The sequence below is a fragment of the Schistocerca cancellata genome, chromosome 1, assembly GCF_023864275.1.
Source record: "Schistocerca cancellata isolate TAMUIC-IGC-003103 chromosome 1, iqSchCanc2.1, whole genome shotgun sequence".
Taxonomy (NCBI): domain Eukaryota; kingdom Metazoa; phylum Arthropoda; class Insecta; order Orthoptera; family Acrididae; genus Schistocerca; species Schistocerca cancellata.
In genome coordinates, this window is record NC_064626.1 from 784,701,053 (window position 1) to 784,722,785 (window position 21,733).

A 21,733-nucleotide genomic window follows, 5' to 3' on the forward strand; every position below is an offset into this window, starting at 1 on the left:
AGCTTCATTCTTCTGTGGAGCACTCAGTGCACCGTGGTTGGTTATAACGGCAACTGTCAAGGCGCTTGACGGATTAGTTTGTTTGGGCTCTGGATAAATGTTTGTTGCATCCGTTCCACATCTGCATCATTCGTACTCGACTGCCCAGAACGCGTTCCCTTCATGGTACTTTCCGATTCCTTCAGCATTCGCGCACCATTGTCTGATGGTCCAACGTGGTGGTGGCGTGGTTCTTTAACGTGTCCGGAAATTCATCAGGACCTGAATGTCAGCTATTGCCTCTATCAACTATTCCAAACACTGTGCCATCTGCTGCAGGGTCGCCATTGTCGCCAATAACTAACCCGCAACAACAAAACTGTTTGGGTGTGTATGAACATCACGCCATCAACTTCCTCTTTCTATCCATCCTCATTTCTTGAATATACGTGATTAAAATAGTAGACAATGCGGTCGAGAACAGGATACATCAGCCCTCCAAGCCGGCCACATATAGAGCTCTAGATGCAACATTGTACGACCATAGTATACTTGGCATTCTATTCCTGGTTCCACGTTCCGTAATGCTTTTATTCATCCCATGCCGATAAGATAATGGCTCCTTCTAAAATTTTGTAGTAATGCCATATGTGGGTATGAACAGACGAATGTTGGTTTTCCACATTAATTTTTAAGTAAGTTCACAATTATGATCATTTGTAGAGACTGCTGCACAGCCTGGAACTTTGCCCCTTTTGTGCTTTTATATTTATTTCATTGCCTTACTTTAATTTGCATATGCTTTACTATTGTCATTTCTCACCTATTTTAGGCCAATCTGATGACGCCCAAGAAGGGCGAAACGCGTCGTCTCTTGTCAATGGGTGTGGCTGTGCGGTTCTAGGCTCTTCAGTCTGGAACCGCGTGACGGCTACGATCGCAGGTTCGAATCCTGCCTCGGGCATGGATGTATGTGATGTCCTTAGATTAGTTAGGTTTAAGTAGTTCTAAGTTCTTTGGGACTGATGATCATAGATGTTAAGTCCCATAGTGCTCAGAGCCATTTGAACCATTTTCTTGTCAATGAAAAAAGATTTTATAACCGAGACTGTCTTATTTGAAGAAATTCATAACCAGTTGCTGTACAAGGCGTCCAGTTTGGAATGGAACCAATTTTAATAATTCGGAATTATATCGTAGTTGTTGGAGGCCAGGTGATTATGTTGTATTGCTAACTAATGATTGAAAATGAGCTTAATCTTTTGGAACTTTAGATAAAGATTCGTTCGTTGTGATGAAAATTTATCGACAGTTTCATCAAATCTGTGCTTTAGAAAGCATTTTTAACTAGCCAAAATCCCCAGAATTTTTTTTTATCTCTGCAGGCGAACATCATCTGTGGCTGTCATCTTTTTGAGGTCGGGAGTTCGGACGGTGGTCCGCGTCTTCCCAACACGATCTTTCGACACAGTATATCGACGTCTTCATCAAGTGTCCCCTGACCGTGTCAGCCAAGAAGCCAACCTCAGGGAACACTTGATGAAGACGTCGAGTTATGGCGTCGAAATACCGTACTGGGAAGACGCGGACCACCGACAGGATACCCAGTTTCAACTAGATAACAATGAACTGCCGAGAAAGTCTCATAGATTGTATCATCTGTCACGATTAAGAAAAACTGTTAATGACCTTTCTTCGTATATAGTGTTTCTGTTTTCCTCTTATTCAATTACAATCATCAGCTGTAGGCGGGTCATTAACCGAAGAGTAACTGTTACTGAAATTACCTACAATATCAGAAATCACCCTATATTCTTCAAATTACTTGCCTGTAACGAACGTAATAACTGTATCCTTAGATTATAAATTCGATGCGTTAACAATGGCGTATGGCACACAAATTATAATGAAATTAATTCATTATCTCCAAACTGTTTATATAAAATAAAATTTGGAAGAACTATTCGGTTAATATTTTTAAGGATCAGATGTCAGCACCTAACGGAAAACTTAATATGCATCATTTTGACAGGCCAACAAAATATCATATTTTCTTTTATCAGACGTTTTATTTTATTCAGTTTTAGTTATGGAGCGTAATACTTCATTTAGATATGGTACGTTATTTGATCACTTCGCATAATGTGAATACAATGACTTAGTTTCAAATAAAGTGTTAATAATTATGCCCATTATGGAAGAAATTCTGATCTGGGATGCACGTCATGGATTAATGGCCAGGAGGTGATTGATTTTCATTGTAAGAAAAGTAATGAATGTTTCATGCATTTGTTTATACGTCCATAGGCGATTTTGGCGTTTTATTGATTCATTTATCTGATGCTGTTGGGCTGTTCTTTATTATGTATTCCTATTTCCGTAGGTGGGAACTAACGAAGACGTGGCGGTGGAGACGTGGTCGACTCGTGAAGGCGTGGTGGTACCCATTCCAGTGGAGATCCGTCCGCGCATCATCACCTACAAGTAAGAATAACGTAAGAACTAACAAGGCGTTTGTCAGTCTCTAAGCTATAGGAACGAGAGACAATTCTTATTGATAATTCACTAAAGAGCCAAAGAAACTGGTGCACCTGCCTAATATCGTGTAGGGCACCGCGAGCACGCATAAATGCCGGTAAACGAAGTGGCATGGACTAGACCAATGTCTGAAGTAGTGCTGGAGAGAAATGACACCATGAATCCTGCAGGGCTGTTCACAAATCACAGTACGAGGGAGTGGACATCTCTTTTGAACTGCACGTTGGAAGGCGTCCCAGATATGTTCAATAATGTTCATGTGTGGGGAGTTCGGTATCCAGCAGAAGTGTTTAACTCAGAAGGTTGTGCCTGGCGCCACCTGTAGGAATTATGGACATGTGGGGTGTAGCATTGTCGTGCTGGAATTGCCCAAACCCGTCGGAATGCACAATGGACATGAGCGGGCGCAGGTGATCAGACAGGATGCTTACGTACGTGTCACCTGTCAGAGTCGTATCTAGACGTATCAGGGGTCCATATCACTACAAATGCACACGTCCCACACCATTACAGAACCCCAATCAGCTTGAACAGTTCCCTCTAACATGCCGGCTCCACGGACTCATGAGGTTGTCTCCATACCCGTACACTTCCATCTGCTCGATACAATTTGAAACGCGACTCGTCCGACCAGGCGACACGTTTCCAGTCATCAACAGTCCAATGACGGTGTTGACGCGCCCAGCAGAGGCATAAAGATTTGTGTCGTGCAGTTATCAACGGTATACGAGAGGACCTTCGGCTCCGAAAGCCCATATCGACATTTCGTTGAATTATTTGCACGGCCCAGCGCTGAAATCTGCAGCAGTTTGAAGAAGGGTTGAACTTCTGTCACGTTGAACGATTCTCTTGAGGCGTCGTTAGTCCTGTTCTTGCGGGATCTTTTTCCGGCCGCAGCGATGTCGGACACTTGATGTTTTTCCGTATTCCTGATATTCACGTTACACTCGTGAAATAGTCGTACGGGAAAATCCCCTCTTCATCGTCACCCCAGAGATATTGTGTCCCATAACTCGTGCGCCGACAATAACACCAGGTTCAAAATCACTTAAACCTTGATAACCTGCCATTGTAGCAGCAGTAAGCGATCTAACAATTGCACCAGACACTTGTATTACACTACTGGCCATTAAAATAGCTACACCACGAAGGTGACGTGCTACAGACACGAAATTTAACCGACAGGAAGCAGATGCTGTGATATGAAAATGATTAGCTTTTCAGAGCATCTACAGAAGGTTGTCGCTGATGGCGACACCTACAACGTGCAGACATAAGGACATTTTCCAATCAATTTCTCATACAGAAAGAACAGTTGACCGACATTCCCTGTTGAAAAGTTGTTGTGATGCCTCGTGTAAGGAGGAGAAATGCGTACCATGACGTTTCCGACTTTGATAGAGGTCGGATTGTAGCCTATCGTGATTGCGGTTCATCGTATCGCGACATTACTGCTCGCGTTGGTCGAGATCCAATGACTGTTAGCAGATTATGGAATCGATGGGTTCAGGAGGGTAATACGGAATGACGTGTTGGATCCCAACGGCCTCGTATCACTAGCAGTCGAGATGACAGGCATCTTATCCGCATGGCTGTAACGGATCGTGCAGCCATGTCTCGATCCCTGAGTCAACAGTTGGGGACGTCTGCAAGACGACAACCATCTGCACGAACTGTTCGACGACTTTTGTAGCAGCATGGACTGTCAGCTCGGAGACCAGGGCTGCGGTTACCCTTGACGCTGCATCACAGACAGGAGCGCCTGCAATGGTGTACTCAACGACGAACCTGGGTGCACGCATAGCAAAACGTCATTTTTTCGGATGAATCCAGGTTCTGTTTACAGCATCATGATGGTCGCATCCGTGTTTGGCGACATCGCGGTGAACGAACACTGGAAGCGTGTATTTGTCATCGCCATACTGGCGTATCACCCAGCGAGATGGTATGGGGTGCCACTGGTTACACGTCTCGGTCACCTTTTGTCCACTTTGAACAGTGGACGTTACATTTCAGATGTGTTACGACTCGTGGCTTTACCCTTCATTCGATCCCTGCGAAACCCTACATTTCAGCAGGATAATGCACTACCGCATGTTGCAGGTCCTGTACAGGCGTTTCTGGATACAGAAAATGTTCAACTGCTGCCCTGGCCAGCACATTCTCCAGATGTCTCATCAATTGAAAACGTCTGGTCAATGGTGGCCGAGCAACCTTTCTCGTCGCAATACGCCAGTCACTACTCTTGATGAACTGTGGTATCGTGTTGAAGCTGCATGGGCAGCTGTACCTGTACACGCCATTCAAGCTCTGTTTGACTCAATGGCCAGGCATATCAAGGCCATTATTACGGCCAGAGGTGGTTGTTCTGGGTACTGATTTCTCAGTATCTATGCATCCAAATTGCGTGAAAATGTAATCACATGTTACTTCTAGTATAATATATTTGTCCAATGAATACCCGTTTATCATCTGCATTTCTTCTTGGTGTAGCAATTTTAATGGCCAGTAGTGTGTATAGGCACTGCCGATTGCAGTGTGGTATTGTTTTTTTACATTTCTCTGTATTTGAACGCTCACGCCTATACCAGTTTCTTTGGCGCTTTGGTTTAATTGAGGACTCTGGGTGCAAGTGCTACACTGGGACGAAGAGAGCGGCACAGGAGAGGAAGTGGCGGCTGTGGCCTTGCAGGCTGGAGGCGGTGTTCTGGGGCGTGCGGCGGCTGCGGCGCGTGCAGCTGCTGCCGGTGTCACGGCCGCGCGTCGCGCTGCAGGTCGCGGGCCGCCGCCTCTGCTCTGCCGTCATCCTGGACACCGCCGCCAACCCCAACTTCCCCAGCCCGCACATGGTCTTCACTCTGGTGCGTTCCTCATTACCCTACAGTGAGCAGTTTTGAGCACGAGACAAACTCCTCTATTTCTCTGGAAGAGTCACTCTTTTTGCCGGATTTTCGCAGAATCAGGAATTTTGCACCACCTAGTACGTAATGCACCGCCGTAGTGTATCGTCCCATCGACAGTGACAGAACAGTGAAGGCGTTTTCCGACAGAACGCAATGCATGGTCCGCTAGTCCACTACGTCAGGCTGTGAGGCTGGTCCTGGCGGAGGTTTGAGACCTCCCTCGGGCATGGGTGTGTGTGTCTGTCCTTAGGATAATTTAGGTTAAGTAGTGTGTAAGCTTAGGGACTGATGACCTTAGCAGTTAAGTCCCATAAGATTTCACACACATTTGAACATTTTGAACACTACGTCAGGCGTGACAGGCCAACTCGTTCTGGGCGTGTCTAATGCATTCTGCGTTACATTCTAAAGAAGCACCTGCTGCATTTCAGGTAAAGTTCGAGTGAAAAGAGCCTAAAAAGTTTGCTAATAAGCTACAAGTGCCTTTCAGATCCAAGGAAAACGAACTAACTGACGCAGTGTCAAAACATATTGCTGACTGCTACTTGCGCTTCGAATACATCTGGAGCAAGTAATACTATTCGTCAAGGCCCTTTACATGTTTAACTTTCAGTAAACCCAGAAGTTTCCTATTCTTTTCTTGCACTAAATCAATTAATACTGTACTGTATATGAGCACTTAGGTTACAGTAACATTCTTCCCAGAAAGCACACGTGGACTGAATAGTTAATGTACTGTTGGTTTCAATTTCTGGAAAATCATAAATACGCAAGCTATTTAGGTTTTGCGTCCTCGCTGTCGCAAAAGGCCCTGGCCTGTTCACGCGGCGCAGAATTCCTGTTCCTAGGAAAACACGGCATTAGCCACGGTTTTCAGCATTATGTATATCTAAAATATTATTATGCCTTTAGAAGGAGGATGAAACCTGAAAAGTATTAACACTATAGCTTTGTGGGTGATTTCTTTCCCTTATATTACCACTACTTAAGACTTATGCAGGGTAATCCATTTACACATCTAATGTTTCAAAAATGCTACACTGTAACGGACCTCGCATATAACTGATTATACCAAAGACTTTTTGCCTTATACACGACAACCGTGGAATGGTATCTGGGCGACTTTTTGGTATGGCTTCAGTGTTCCATTTCCTGCATGCGATCTGTTACTCTCTGATATTTGTGATCCGTAGCTTCATTTAATAATAATCGTTTTGGTAGCCTTCTGTGTTTGCTGGGTGAGCTTGGTACTCAGTTCCAGTCAACGTTGCAATTTTCTAGTACTTCCTCTCTTTGTGAGTGGATGGGTGCTGAAAGAGAGCGTTAACTGTACTCCAAGCTGCTTGAATGACGTAAATATTGAATTTTAAACTTTATGTGTTAACACTTTTTTTAGAAGAACACAATCTCGTTTACTAAGCGGGTTGACAGATCGTTTTATACATATGTATATACATATGTATATATGTACATATGTATGTATGTATGTATGTATATACATATGTATATGTATGTATCGTCTTATACATATGTAGCTTGTGCAAGCCAAGAACTAAGTTTTACTTCAGCCAATTCGACAGTCGTTTTTCTCTGCATCCATCGTAGTCATGATGCTTCCCCCTTTTCTCCTTATCTTCAAAACATATTCAAAACATGGCGCCAGAGAACAAGAGGCACCGCACAACAGGCGCAGACGCTCACATGCCGTCTCGTCTTGTAGAAGTGATGAGTTCAAGACGTCAACCATCTGCACATATCGTAATAAACTTTCCCACAGTGAGATGTTCCCATACTTGCTTACTACTGAACGTCAGGAACATCTCTCGTCATCATGGAAGTTTGTAAGTCGGACATGCCATTTCAAAAAGCCATGTCACTGTTCAACCAGAACAGCACCGGGGAAAATTTCGGGGTCGTTCACGGATGTTTTCGGGCTATTTTGATATAAGGAACATGTGCTCTCTGGTATCTGCAATAACGCAGAAGGTACATGCAGCTCCTCGTAGCCCTATGACACGACCTCGTTCAAACTCAGTGAGGTGCTGATAATGGTATTTTTGTCGCTGTAAAAGCAATCTTGGCTAACATCAACTCATCAGTCCAATCCCAAAGGTAACTAAGGTTACTAGCGCCACTCATATGAGACTGGAGCGAAATTTGAATAGGCTGTTTGTCTACGAATGCTAATCTCAGGATTTACTGTAGTGATTTTGATACAGTTTTCACTCATACATAGACTGTCAGATGAGGAAGGTCTGTAAGTACAATTTGTTAACGCTACACCAGGCGTTAGAGAATAATTAGATTTTGTTTAATTTCTTACACCAATTTATCTTTGTACCTGTATTGCACTGAATATGTCGGCCCAACACTGCAAATGTTGACTTATGCGTTGTGTTCCTTGCTTGGAAACATACGTGTTCCATTCGGTCACATCACTTTCTTTTGTCAACAGGAATAGCCACTTTTCTCTTTGATGTCAAACTTGCATTCGGTACTGCTCGGTTCTGCCTCGGGTTTCTTTTCATGCCTAGTCGGATGGATCTTTTACCGATGAAAAGATGGGACGGGTGCGCGTCATGTATGACTGCAGTGAATGCAATGGAAGAGAGTGACATCATGTTATGCTGAGCTGTTCCCGCACCGACGTTAACTACATCTCTGTGTTTTGGGATGTAAGGATTGTTACATTACACTCTGTTCTGAATTGTGCGTGAACATGAATGCATGTTACAGATATTTTCACAGAAGCATGAGACAAATGCGGTAACAAACCGAATAAATGATCATTGCATTATTTCACTGTACCGTTCCACTGGAGCTACAGGTTCCTTGTACCAGAATACTCACAACATATCCCGGAACAAACGCCGGAAAGTTGTTGAGGGAGTTCACTGAGGATAGCAATATCATCAGCTATTATTACCACTGATATCCTTCCACCTTGAATTTTAATCCCACTGTTGAACCTTCATTTTTCCGTCATTGCTTTTTCGATGTATATATAATTTATAAATATTTCGTGCACATTGGCTGAAGAATGATAACTTTAAGTCTCCCGCTGCGTTTTACTGTTTGTCTACGAATGCTAATCTCAGGATTTACTGTAGTGATTTTGATACAGTTTTCACTCATACATAGACTGTCAGATGAAGAAGGTCTGTAAGTACAATTTGTTAACGCTACATCAGGCGAATCATACAGTCGTATATACCTAGTTATACCCGTGTAAAGCCGGAGCACTTCGCTAGTATCATGACTGATGGAAAAAAAAACCGCAGCACCAAGAAAAGGGTTGTGCGACGTAAACTGAAGCTGGTAGGCATATTTCTACATCTGAAAGATGCCTATTCAAATTTCGCACCAGTCTCATAAGTGGCGCTAGTAGCCTTAGTTACCTTTGAGATTGGACTGATGAGTTGATGTTAGTCAAGAATGCTTTTACAGTGACAAAAATACCATTATCAGCACCTCACTGAGTTTGAACGAGGTCGTGTCATAGGGCTACGAGGAGCTGGATGTACCTTCTGCGTTATTGCAAAAAGACTTGGTATAAATGCAGCCACCTTATATGATTCCTAGCAGTGGCGGTCACGAAAATGTACGGTCGCAAGGAGGCCGGTCTCTGGACAACCAAGTGGCACTACTGAGAGGGAAGAACGTGGAGTTCGGCATATGCCGCTGGCGCATCGTACTGCATCTGCCGTAGCAACCTGAACAGCAGCTGGCACCGCAGTGACACAACGAAGGCTTACTAATCGATTGTTTCAAGGACAGCTCCGACCCGCACGCCCATAGCCTTCATTCCACTGACCCCAGACCACCGACTTTGCGACTTCAGTGGTGTCAAGCGATAGCTCACAGGATGGCAGGGTGGAGGCCTGTTGTATTTTCTAATGAAAGTTGGCTGTCCCTCGGTGCCAGTGATGGCCATGTGTTGCTTAGGAGGAGTCAGTTGAGGACCTGCAACGAACCTGTTGCCGTGCTAGAAACCTTGGACCTATCCCTGGAGGTATGCTCTGGGATGCGATTCCGTATGACACCAGCAGCGCTCCCGTGTTTATTGCACGCACACTGACTGCAAGATTGTACGATAATCTGGTGGTTCGACCTTTTGCGCTGCCATTCATGAACAGCATTACAGAGGGTGTTTTCGAACACGATAACGCTGGCCCATTTACCGATGTTGTAGCCTAACATGTTCTACAGAGTGTCGCCATGTTACCTTGGCCTGCTCGATCACCAGATCTGTCCCCAATGGAGCACATGCTAGACATCATCTAACGATAACTCCAATGTCATCCATAAACGGCATTAACCGTCTGCGAATTGACAGACCAAGTGCAACAGGGATAGGACTCCATCCCAAAAATAGACATGTGGCACCTGTACAACACAATACATGCACATTTGCATGCTTGCATTCAACATTCTTGCGTCTACACTGCTTATTAATGTACCAGCATTCCCATTTGCAGGTAACGGTCTTGCCGTAGTGGATACACCGGTTCCCGTCAGATCACCGAAGTTAAGCGCTGTCGGGCGTGGCCGGCACTTGGATGGGTGACCATCGGGGCCGCCATGAGCTGTTGCCATTTTTAGGAATGCAGTCATCCTCGTGATGCCAACTGAGGAGCTACTCGACCGAATAGTAGCGGCTCCGGTCAAAGAAAACCATCATAACGACCGGGAGAGCGGTGTGCTCACCACACGCCCCTCCTATCCGCATCCTCAACTGAGGATGACACAGCGTTCGGATGGTCCCGATGGACCACTTGTGGCCTGACGATGGAGTGCTTATTTCCATTTGCAATGGCTTATCTCCCACTTACATTAATCTGTGATCATGCGATGTTAATCACTTAGGCTTAAATATGTTATGTGGAAAAATGTATTTCCGAAATTTCATTGCTCTACATTGATTATTTTTTGGTGGTGCGATTTTTTTCCGTCAGTGTGTAAACTGAAGCGCACAACTAATATTAACTAAAGTAAATGCACATAATTTTGCTAATGGCGTCACGACAAAATGTAAAAAATTATTTAGCATGTAGTAGTGGGCAGCAGAATGAGTATTCTGTCCTTTAATCAGTACTCGTCACTTACTTCACTTGTTTTTCTACAAAGATAATAATGTAATTTCTTTAAGTGGGTGGCATATTTCTTTGATGGATACAGTTTAACGCGGCGCAAGCTGGGTTGAGGTGACATGTTATCTCTTCGCTAAGAGTTCATTTAGTTTATCTTAAAAATGTTTCAGACAAACTTTGACAATCATTGCACCTCTGTACATTTTTCAAGAGCTCTCGATGACATTCTCATTTCGGATAAAAGTGTGCATCGTTCCATTTTAAAACACTAACTGTATCTCTTTCTCGGTGTGAATTGATAACCTGTTTAACTGTTTCAGTCACTATAATGCAGAGATCTTTAGAACAGCTTCATCAATACGACGCCAACTTTTTTTCGGTTAAATGTAGTCTCTATTGGTATGTATAGGTTTGTCTATACTTAGTATCCCCATTACAACTGTATGTCTAACGCTCACTAATGCAGTCCGCTGACAGAAAATAAAGGACATAACTTAACTAGACGTAGGTCTGTCAGTCTTCGATCGGTTATTCAGACTTCGTTAGGATGTTGTAACACAGTTCATTGACACATGTGTGCCTGTTGATGTATCAGTAATCACAGAGGTTAATGTATTATGTAGTATCGTAGGGTACGCTGCAGAAGCAGAAGTGTCTTGACGCCACACTTGGTTGTCGTCAGGAGCTGCCGGAGCAGGAGGAGTACCTGCCTCCGCTGCAGGTGGAGGTGCACGACTGCCGCAGCTTCGGCCGCGAGGTGCTGGCCGGCGTGCACGCACTGCACAGCCTCGCCGACTTCGTCGTGCCGCCTCCGCCTTATCTCACAGATAAACAGGTAAACAACAGTGTACGATTGTGTTCAGTAAACGGGGATCTGCATGCCGGGAAACTAACGCTGTCTTTGTCACACTTGAATGATCAGTTGTATCTGGATATTATTCAGTATTCCTGGCAAAGAATTACATTTCGCGGTTCTTCCTGATATGACTGCCAGTGTGACTCTGGCTTCCTCCGAAACAATACATCGATATTGCTATCTATGGTGAGAGGGCTTCAGACGGCGTTCGGAGATTCAAGAATGTTAAATTGTAGGTACTGTTTCTCTCTTCCATGCGTGCGGTTCTTCGATTCACAGGGGAAATCTCAGACATTAAAAACAATGTCTTTACAGGCGAAGCACGAGCTTCGATTCGAAAAGGGTGCGAAAGGAAATCTGCCTTGCCCTTTAAAGAAACTATCCCGAAGTTATCCTTGAACGACTTACAGAAATCATAGAAATCTTAAATCTAGCCTGGCTAGGCGGAGATCTGAACGACCGTTCTCCCCAATAGAGAGTCTAGTGTCTTAACATTGCGCCACGTCGCTCGCTGGTCTACAGTAAAATCTAACGGGACCCGAGCCTCCTGGACTAGGCAGCATATTTCATAGCTTTCAGTGGCAACCCGTCCGCCCCCGGAAGCTGAGTGGTCACCACGACGGAATGTCAATCCTAAGGGCCCGGGTTCGATTCCCGGCTGGGTCGGAGATTTTCTCCGCTCAGGGACTGGGTATTGTGTTGTCCTAATCATCATCATTTCACCCCCATCGACGCGCCGAAGTGCCGTCAAATCGAAAGACTTGCACCAGGCGAATGGTCTATCCGACGGGAGGCCCTAGTCACACGACATTAGTGGCAACCCGAGGCGCAGCTGCAACAATACTAGGCCCGTGATACGGTTTTCGTGGCTGTACTGCGATAAAGTATACTCTAAATTAGTATGTTACTCAGTGATTTTAAAGATGTGTCCATCCTCGCAAGACACCGAGACTCGTTTCTGATATAAAGTAAGGGACCCTCATATCGTCCCTATTCCTAATTTCGTACTACAAATTTCCGATTTCCGGAGTTGGTAACAAATGTTTAGTTGTCGGCTCATACGTGACCTGAGATCACTATTTTGTTGAGAGAACCTATTGTGTACAGCACGTTTAGCTTCCATGAACGAGGGAATTTACCTTTTTACGTTGAAGGAAGCTAGCGCAGCAGTCAAAAAACAGCTTCTTAGTTCTATTGTGAGTACTGAATTGTGTTCAAATATTGGCCTTTATTTCAGTCGTCTATTTTAGTATCTGGTGTGTGTTGATTACAGTCAAATGTATGGCCTGTGTTGCTGTAGCGGACGTCATAACAAGTCTGGGGATGTTCGTAATTTCGTCCCCCTTGCAGTTCCGATTTTCGTTCCGAGGAAGAGATTTGGAACTGTTATTAAAAATTGATTTCATTTTCTGTTTATAGAAATTATTTTATTTGCTTCATATGGGAAGACGCAAGAGGATAGAAATAGATTCATTGCACGAAATACTTCGTTTATTATCACGAACATGCTCTGTAACTACATCGACAAACGAATTCATATCTGGCAGATGTTTATAAGGGGGAAAGGACTTGGAAACATTATACATTTATGGCCTTCATGTGATTTATAATAGCGAAAGTGTTTGACAACATCAGAATGGAAAAATATATTTAAATTAATTTTACTTTTGAGAATTTCTATAAGGGGCGAAATAATGAACACTTTTTTGTATTTATGTTTCTACCATGTTAACTTTTATGTCAAATACTGGCTTCTGTTTGTTATAACAATTTAATTGCATCTTGCCTAAAGTGGAGAATAAACTGAGGAATGAATTTACCAATTTTTGGCCTTTTCCATAATCTTTCAGGACTGATATCGTCCCTAAACCACAAAGTAACAGAATTTGAACCTCCTACCCTAATTACGCGTGCCTCAAAGGCCTGGTGCAAGTATTCCAGCTGGATGCCACATCGGCGACTTGAGTATTTCTGATCTACCCCATTTATTCCACCAGGGAAAGGGAACCTACAGTTTAACATGGAATCCGAATCACGTGCCGTCTCTGGTGGATGCCCATATCATTGAGAGGTGAATGAAGGCTAAAAACCAGGCTGAAAAGTCATTGTTCCGACTGGAATTCGATCCCGCAACCTTTCGGTTCCCATTCACGTAGTTTACCGCTAGACAGATGGGCCCGACATTTGTTGTGAGGAGTCTCTATTATTTATAAATTACGTTGATGGTAAGACAACAGGTGAGACTCTATGAAAGTTGTACGCCGAGAATAGGACTAACCGTCTGCATTGGAATACAATCATTCGTTGAAATACTATCACAGAAATGAGACTGAAGCACATTATGTACAATTACCAATTAAAAAAATAATGCATATGTTCACACACGAATAATACGCTGTCGTGTCACATTAATGTGAGAACCTGTCAAAAGCCTGAATAACTACCTTTTGCAGGGTGGATGTGCTGGAAGGGAATCAGTGAGGTTCTGGAAGGGATGTGGAGCCATACCGACTCCAGTGCTGTGGCAAGCTGAGCTAAGTTTCTCGATTGAGGATCCATGACACAAGCAACCCGATCGAGGTGGTCCCACAACCAGTCGATTGTGTTTAAATCCGGGAGTTTGGGGGGAAGGGGAGTATGGTAAACTCATTCTGGTGCTCTTCGAACCACGCACGTACATCGCGAACTATGTGACACTTTGCATTATCCTGCTGGTAGATGCCATCGTGCTGAGGAAAAACAAACTACATGTAGGGGTGGACATGATCCTCAAGGATGGAAGCATACTTGTGTTGATCCATTGTGCCTACCAGAAGGACGAAAACATTCTCCAGAACACAACGCTCTCTCCTCCGTCCTGGGCCCTTCCGACGATCCAATGGCCATCTGTCTGATGGTGCATAAAACGTGATTCATCTGGAAAGGCCACCTAAGCATGGGTGCATGAACCAGGCACTTGCTGTGGATCGCATACACAGTAATGTGCGCTGATCGGCCCTTGAGGAGACACTGTTGATAGCGTCTTAGTTCATCCGCGTGGTCAGTTGCTCAACAGTTGACTGTCTATTCGCCCGTACACATCTCCGCAGCCGTTATCTACGGCCCGTGGTGCACCACAGTTGCCCCGGCGCCGGTTCTGCATAGCGCCATTTTACCATGCACCGTATGCTGTACTTTCACCACGGCATCAGGCGAACAAAAATGGTTCAAATGGCTCTGAGAACTATGGGACTTAACTGCTGAGGTCATCAGTCCCGTAGAACTTAGAACTATTTAAACCTAACTAACGTAAGGACATCACACACATCCATGCCCGAGGCAGGATTCGAACCTGCGACCGTAGCGGTCGCGCGGTTCCAGACTGTAGCGCCTAGAACCGCTCGGCCACTCCGGCCGGCGTTAGGCGAACAGTTTACAAACTTAGCCGTATCGGAAATTCTGCCGCCCTAGGCCAGGAAGCCCATGATTATTGCCTTTCGGACGTCAGATAAATCACTGTGCTTCCGCATTACCGACGATTGCAATGTCTTCCTTGTACTCCGACATGATTTATATACCCTCCTCTGCTAGTGTTGCCACCTGCGGTCTGTGAGTGTTTATTGCGCGTTGACGTCAAACAGAGGCGATGGTCACATTAATGTGGGCCCTGTATGAAAACAGATTTAGTTCCGTATAGCCGTGCTCGTCTAGCACAACCAAGAACAAAATGTTGCTGTCTTCTAACTTCAAAGAGGAGGTAATATTGTTAATTATCTATTCACATTGTCAAAACGAAATTCCAATAATTAAACATCTTAATAGAAAAAAATGCACACTACAAATACATTTAAGAAACGATGCAGGCAGTAGGTACTATGTGAAATCGAATGTAGCTACGTAGCGTGAGTCATCGTAGACTAGTCTATTGTCAACAGAAGTGTGATCTCCTGAAATCAAGGACATTTCTCAGTTATCAATAACCGAGTATAGAAAAACATGCGACATCTCCTCTTTACTCAATATCTTTGAGAGTGTGGTTTCTTCTTTTCAGAAAAACTTACCACGTCCAAGTATGCCATAAAAAGTGCTGGACAAAAGTTTATGAATCTGATCGTGCATCAACAGTCCCACTCTATAACTTTATCCAATCTGATAATCGTAACGAGAAACCAATATAACCTGTTGTGTGAAAACCTACGTCCAAAATCATTCATTTTCTTTCATCGTTGAAATCATTTTTATTTCCTGATACAATCGTGTGTATATTTTTATATTACCGGTTTGAACCGTAAAGAACGATCTTCTTCAGATTTTATTGAGTTTCCTGTGTTTTGTTAGCTGATGCGTTTCATTCCGAACATCATTTGTCGCAGGCCACAGTTAGTCAGATGCAGAATTGCACTGATTGTCTTTTGCAGCTAGCAGAGATCCAACAGGGCCTGGAAAAAGGCCGTGATGTAGAGGAACCACCGGCGATTGCTGTGAAGAGAGAGATTCGAAAGACAATGACAGCAGTACGCCATTCGGACATCGAAGATGTTCCCGCCACGCCTGTAACCTACAAAGAAGGTATTGCTATTAAAAAACAATATTAACTTAACATCAAATGTATATTGTGTGTTTCGAAGTTTTGCTTGTGAAAGTATGTCCAGATTTTTTTAAAGTAGCAGCCGAGTTAATTTTGTTACTCGATATTGCACCTGCTGTATGGTTCCAGTATGCCGAGCACAGACCTCATCGTCTCGCTAGAGAACGCCAGTGAAGCTGTGAACTGGACAAGCCGTATGCTCCTTTATACGAGGGCTATTGTTGTTTCAACTTCCGATCGATCGCGAAAGTAAAATGACAACGAAAATATAGTGAAGCATTGTGGAGATGTTTTGCGACCTGCCTATCCCGCCATGTCGCACTTTTCAGTTCTGACAAGGGAACCTCCCCATCGCACCCCCCTCAGACTTAGTTATAAGTTGGCACAGTGGATAGGCCTTGAAAAACTGAACACAGATCAATCGAGAAAACAGGAAGAAGTTGTGTGGAACTGTGGAAAAAATAAGCAAAATATACAAACTGAGTAGCCCATGCGCAAGATAGGCAACATCAAGGATCATCCGAACTCAGGAGCGCGGTGGTCTCGTGGTTAGCGTGTGCAACTGTGGAGCGAGAGGTCCTTGGTTCAAGTCTTACCTTGAATGAAAAGTTTACTTCTTTTATTTTCGCAATGTTATGATCTGTTGACGTCTCTGTTCACCGTAATAAGTTCAGTGTCTGTGTTTTGTGACCGCACAGCATAAGCGTACGATTAGTAGACGAAAAGACCTGCCTCTCCAATGGGAACCTAAAACATTTGATCGCAAGGTCATAGGTCAACCGATTCCTCCACAGGAAAACACGTCTGATATATGCTATACGGCACGTGCGCCACATGACAGGAATATGTTGTCGACCCACCTAACGTGTACACTTGGCGAATGGGTAAAAAGATTCTTCTACCTTGCCCGATTTAGGTTTTCCTGTGGATGTGATAATCACTCCCAAAAAAGTGATGAAAAAATTAGAGTTTGTCACATAAACTGCACAAATGAATGCAACAGTTTCACAGTTCCACAGTTTTCCCTGTACTCTGTCAAAACATATGTTTTAAACGTTTTCAAATTTTTCGGTTTAGGTGTAGCGTCGCCATACTACTGCGCAGTTACCTCACATCAGACGGACGGACGGACAAATAATAATTGTCTGAAAATAAAAAGTTAAACGTTTCCCTCGAAGGTAGTCTTGAACCAAGGACCTCTCGTTCGATAGCTGCTCACGCTAACCACGGAACCACGGCGCTCCTGAGCTCAGATGTCCTTGATATTGCTTATCGTGCGCATGGACTACTCAATTTGTATATTTTGCTTATTTTTTCCATAGTTCCACACTACTTCTTCCTGTTTTCTCGATTGATCTGTGTTCAGTTTTTCAAGGCCTATCCACTGTGCTAACTTATAACTAAATCTGCGGGGGGTGCGATGGGGAGGTTCCCTTGTGAGTGCACAGTAAGCACGTCGAGATGTGTGTCTCCCGCCACGTGTGAAATGCCTGCTGAGTGGTTCGCCTAATTTCATGCAGCCCAGCTAATGAAACTGTCATGCGTTTCCTGCTTTGTGCCAATTCAGCCGCAGGTGCAACGAAGACGCTCTTGCAGCGTTCTCGATGGAAAGTTTTTCATCGCCCACCATAGAGCCCGAACTTGATTCCCATTAATTTTCATTTCTTAGCTTACATGAACCGCTGACTGTGGGGACAGTATTTTGGCACAAACAAAGACCTGCAGACCAACGTGAGGAACTGGCAAGAAGCGCATATGGCTGCCTTCTACGACGAGGGCATGAGTCTGTTTATACATGGCTACGACAATTGTCTAAGTCATATCTAAAATTTTTGATGGTTCAAATGGCTCTGAGCAATATGGGACTTATAATCTGAGGTCATCAGTCCCGTAGAACTTAGAACTACTTAAACCTAACTAATCTAAGGACATCACATACATCCTTGCCCGAGGAAGGATTCAAACCTGCGACCGTAGCGGTCGCGCGGTTCCAGAATCAAGCGCCTAGAACCGCTCGGCCACACCAGCCAGCAACATTTTTGATTTTCACTGTCTTTTCAATTTTGCGACCTATCGTAGCTTGAAAAAGAAAACCGTCATAAGGTACTCGTAGTTTCATAACGCTGCGGAAGCAGATTTGCAAAGAAACATCACTGGCAGGGACGAGAAAGAAGCTCTATTATAAATGGCGGCAGGGGGGCTATCTAGAAGAATAGGTACAGTGAGCTACCAAGGACGTCGAACAGACGTGCAGAACTATAGCCCTGTATCTCTAACGTCGATCAGTTGTAGAATTTTGGAACACGTATTGTGTTCGAGTATAATGACTTTTCTGGAGACTAGAAATCTACTCTGTAGGAATCAGCATGGGTTTCGAAAAAGACGGTCATGTGAAACCCAGCTCGCGCTATTCGTCCACGAGACTCAGAGGGCCATAGACACGGGTTCACAGGTAGACGCCGTGTTTCTTGACTTCCGCAAGGCGTTCGATACAGTTCCCCACAGTCGTTTAATGAACAAAGTAAGAGCATATGGACTATCAGACCAATTGTGTGATTGGATTGAGGAGTTCCTAGATAACAGGACGCAGCATGTCATTCTCAATGGAGAGAAGTCCTCCGAAGTAAGATTGATTTCAGGTGTGCCGCAGGGGAGTGTCATAGGACCGTTGCTATTCACAATATACATAAATGACCTGGTGGATGACACCGGAAGTTCACTGAGGCTTTTTGCAGATGATGCTGTGGTGTATCGAGAGGTTGTAACAATGGAAAATTGTACTGAAATGCAGGAGGATCTGCAGCGAATTGACGCATGGTGCAGGGAATGGCAATTGAATCTGAATGTAGACAAGTGTAATGTGCTGCGAATACACAGAAAGATAGATCCTTTATCATTTAGCTACAAAATAGCAGGTCAGCAACTGGAAGCAGTTAATACCATAAATTATCTTGGAGTATGCATTAGGAGTGATTTAAAATGGAATGATCATATAATGTTGATCGTCGGTAAAGCAGATGCCAGACTGAGATTCATTGGAAGAATCCTAAGGAAATGCAATCCGAAAACAAAGGAAGTAGGTTACAGTACGCTTGTTCGCCCACTGCTTGGATACTGCTCAGCAGTGTGGGATCCGTACCAGATAGGTTTGATGGAAGATATAGAGAGGATCCAGCGGAGAGCGGCGCGCTTCGTTACAGGATCATTTGGTAATCGCGAAGGCGTTACGGAGATGATAGATAAACTCCAGTAGAAGACTCTGCAGGAGAGACGCTCAGTAGCTCGGTACGGGCTTTTGTCAAAGTTTCGAGAACATACCTTCACCGAAGAGTCAAGGAGTATATTGCTCCCTCGTACGTATATCTCGCGAAGAGACCATGAGGATAAAATCAGAGAGATTAGAGCCCACACAGAGGCATACCGACAATCCTCCTTTCCACGAACAATACGAGACTGGAATAGAAGGGAAAACCGATAGACGTTCTCAAGGTACCCTCCGCCACACACCGTCAGGTGGCTTGCGGAGTATGGATGTAGATGTAGATGTAGATGTAGAAGGTCTGCACATGGGCCATCTGAAGAAGACACTTTTAAAGAAAATGATAGTATTAACTCGAATGAAAACTCGGAAATCTAGAAGTAACGGACGTATTTGTTGTCCGTATTATATAACGAAGAAATTCCGCTATAGTGTTCATCACATACCAAGAAATGTAACCCGGATACCCTAAGGGACGTACGTACAAGGTTCAGTGAACGATCATACCGTGTTAAGACCGTGAGTCTGAGCCTCTTTGTCTAGTATCGGGCCCACGTGTATTGTTCCACCACAGACAGTTAGAAGTTACTATAAAGGGTGAGGCAGCTAACACGAGAACCACAATGTTCACAAGCCGTTAAATTTCTTGAAACAGCGTTTTAAGGGCACATTAATACACAGTGGGGTGAATATATTAATGGTTGTAATTATCTACCAAAATAGTCATTACTTACACTTGCAGCCATTGCATTTGCTGAGTCTGCAGTTGAAATTATTGGATATAAGACCGCCTCGTATACAAAACACTGCATTTTTTTTCATGGCCCAAACATGTTTCAACATTTCTGTTTCTTCATTCAAATCGGCGAAATGTGAACATATTTTAAGTGATAAATAATCTACGACAATTAGGCATAAAGAGAGCTATTGTTAATGATGACACAAACAAACAAAAATTGTCTTTAGGCCAAATTTTCGCAGATTAGTTATCACGATATGGGTCTGTAATTTAGTGGATTACTCTTACTACCTTTCTTGAATATTGATGTGATCTGTGCAACTTTCTAGTCTTTGGGTACGGATATTTCGTCGAGCGAACGGTTGTATATGACTGTTGAGTATGGAGCTAATGCATCAGAGCATACTCCGAAAGGAACCTAATTGGTATACGGTCTGGACCAGAAGACTTGCTTTTATTAAGTGATTTAAGTTGCTTTACTACTCCGAGGACATTTACTTCTACGTTACTCATGTTGGCAGCTGTTCTCGATTTGGCAGCTGTTCTCGATTCGAATTCTGGAATATTTACTTCGTCTTCTTTTGTGAAGGCATTTGGAAGGCTGTGTTTAGTAACTCTGCTTTGGCAGCACTGTCTTCGATAGTATCTCCATTGCTATCGCGCAGAGAAGGCATTGATGGTTTCTTGCCGCTAACTTACTTCACATACGACCAGAATCTGTTTGGATTTTCTGCCAGGTTTCGAGACAAAGTTTCGTTGTGGAAACTGTTACAAGCATCTCGCATTGAAGTCTGCACTAGATTTGGAGCTTCCGTCAAAGATCGCCAATCTTGGGGATTTTGCGCCTGTTTAAATTTGGCATGTTTGATTCGATGTTTCTGCAATAGTGTTCTAACCCGTTTTGTGTACCAAGGACGATGAGCTGCGTCGTTTGTTAATTTATTTGCTATAAATCTCTCAATTGCTGCCGATACTATAAATAACTACTCTTGATCACGTTGACGGACGACTGCATCGAATAATTCGTTAGACAACCCACACGCAATGGAGATATTTTAAACCTTGTAACTACAAACATGCCTGACCTATCAGTGTAGAGACAGCGATAGCGACGGCGGTTACTAAAATTAATAAATCCACCAAGAACGCTAGGAACTATTTATGGCAGAAAAAAGCAGATAAGCAGGTGTTAGCATCCCCTTAGACAATGAATGGACATAATTTTGCTACAATATGACGGGCGTAGAGGAACTGAGTGCCAAGTTTATATTGATTACTCTCACGCTCTGGATACGTATGTACTAAGTAAGTGGGTTAAGGATGGAAGAGACCCTCTGTGGTTTAATAATCATATTTGGAAAATTCTGAGGAAACAGAGATTGGTACACTCTTGGTTCGAAAATGGAAACGTAAATGTCGGCAGAAAAAACTTAATAGAAATTCGTTCGTCCATAAGAAGACCAATGCGTGACTCGTGCAGCTTCCACCGTTTTACCTTTGCGAAAGATATTGCCGAGAAACTGAGAAATTTATGATCATACAGACAGTCACTAATCGGTTAGAAGGCTTCTATCCAGTCGCTTGACGATCAGTCTTGGGGGGCATTAGAAGACAGCAAAAGGAAAGGTGACGTTTGAATTTTGCTTTTAATAAATAATTCATGCAGGGGGGTAATACAAACAAAACTCCGTTTGACTGTCGCACAGAGTCCCGAAATTAGCATCCCTGACGTAGAGAAGCAACTGAAGGAGGTGAAAGGAAATACATTGTTAGATCCAAAAGGAATCCCAAGTCGGTTTTAC

At 43.8% G+C, this 21,733-nt stretch overlaps 1 protein-coding gene and 1 pseudogene across 1 annotated transcript in view; both read left to right on the forward strand.

The window, feature by feature from the left end:
- Positions 1–21,733, forward strand: part of LOC126103249 (otoferlin-like) — a 159,481-nt gene that overhangs the window by 34,475 nt on the left and 103,273 nt on the right. Inside the window, exons 3-5 of the mRNA XM_049912330.1 lie at positions 2,363–2,463; positions 5,210–5,378; positions 11,193–11,345. Coding sequence (XP_049768287.1) covers positions 2,363–2,463; positions 5,210–5,378; positions 11,193–11,345 — 423 coding nt within the window. The remainder of the gene's footprint in view (positions 1–2,362; positions 2,464–5,209; positions 5,379–11,192; positions 11,346–21,733) is intronic.
- On the forward strand, positions 9,898–10,015 carry LOC126105475 (5S ribosomal RNA; annotated as a pseudogene).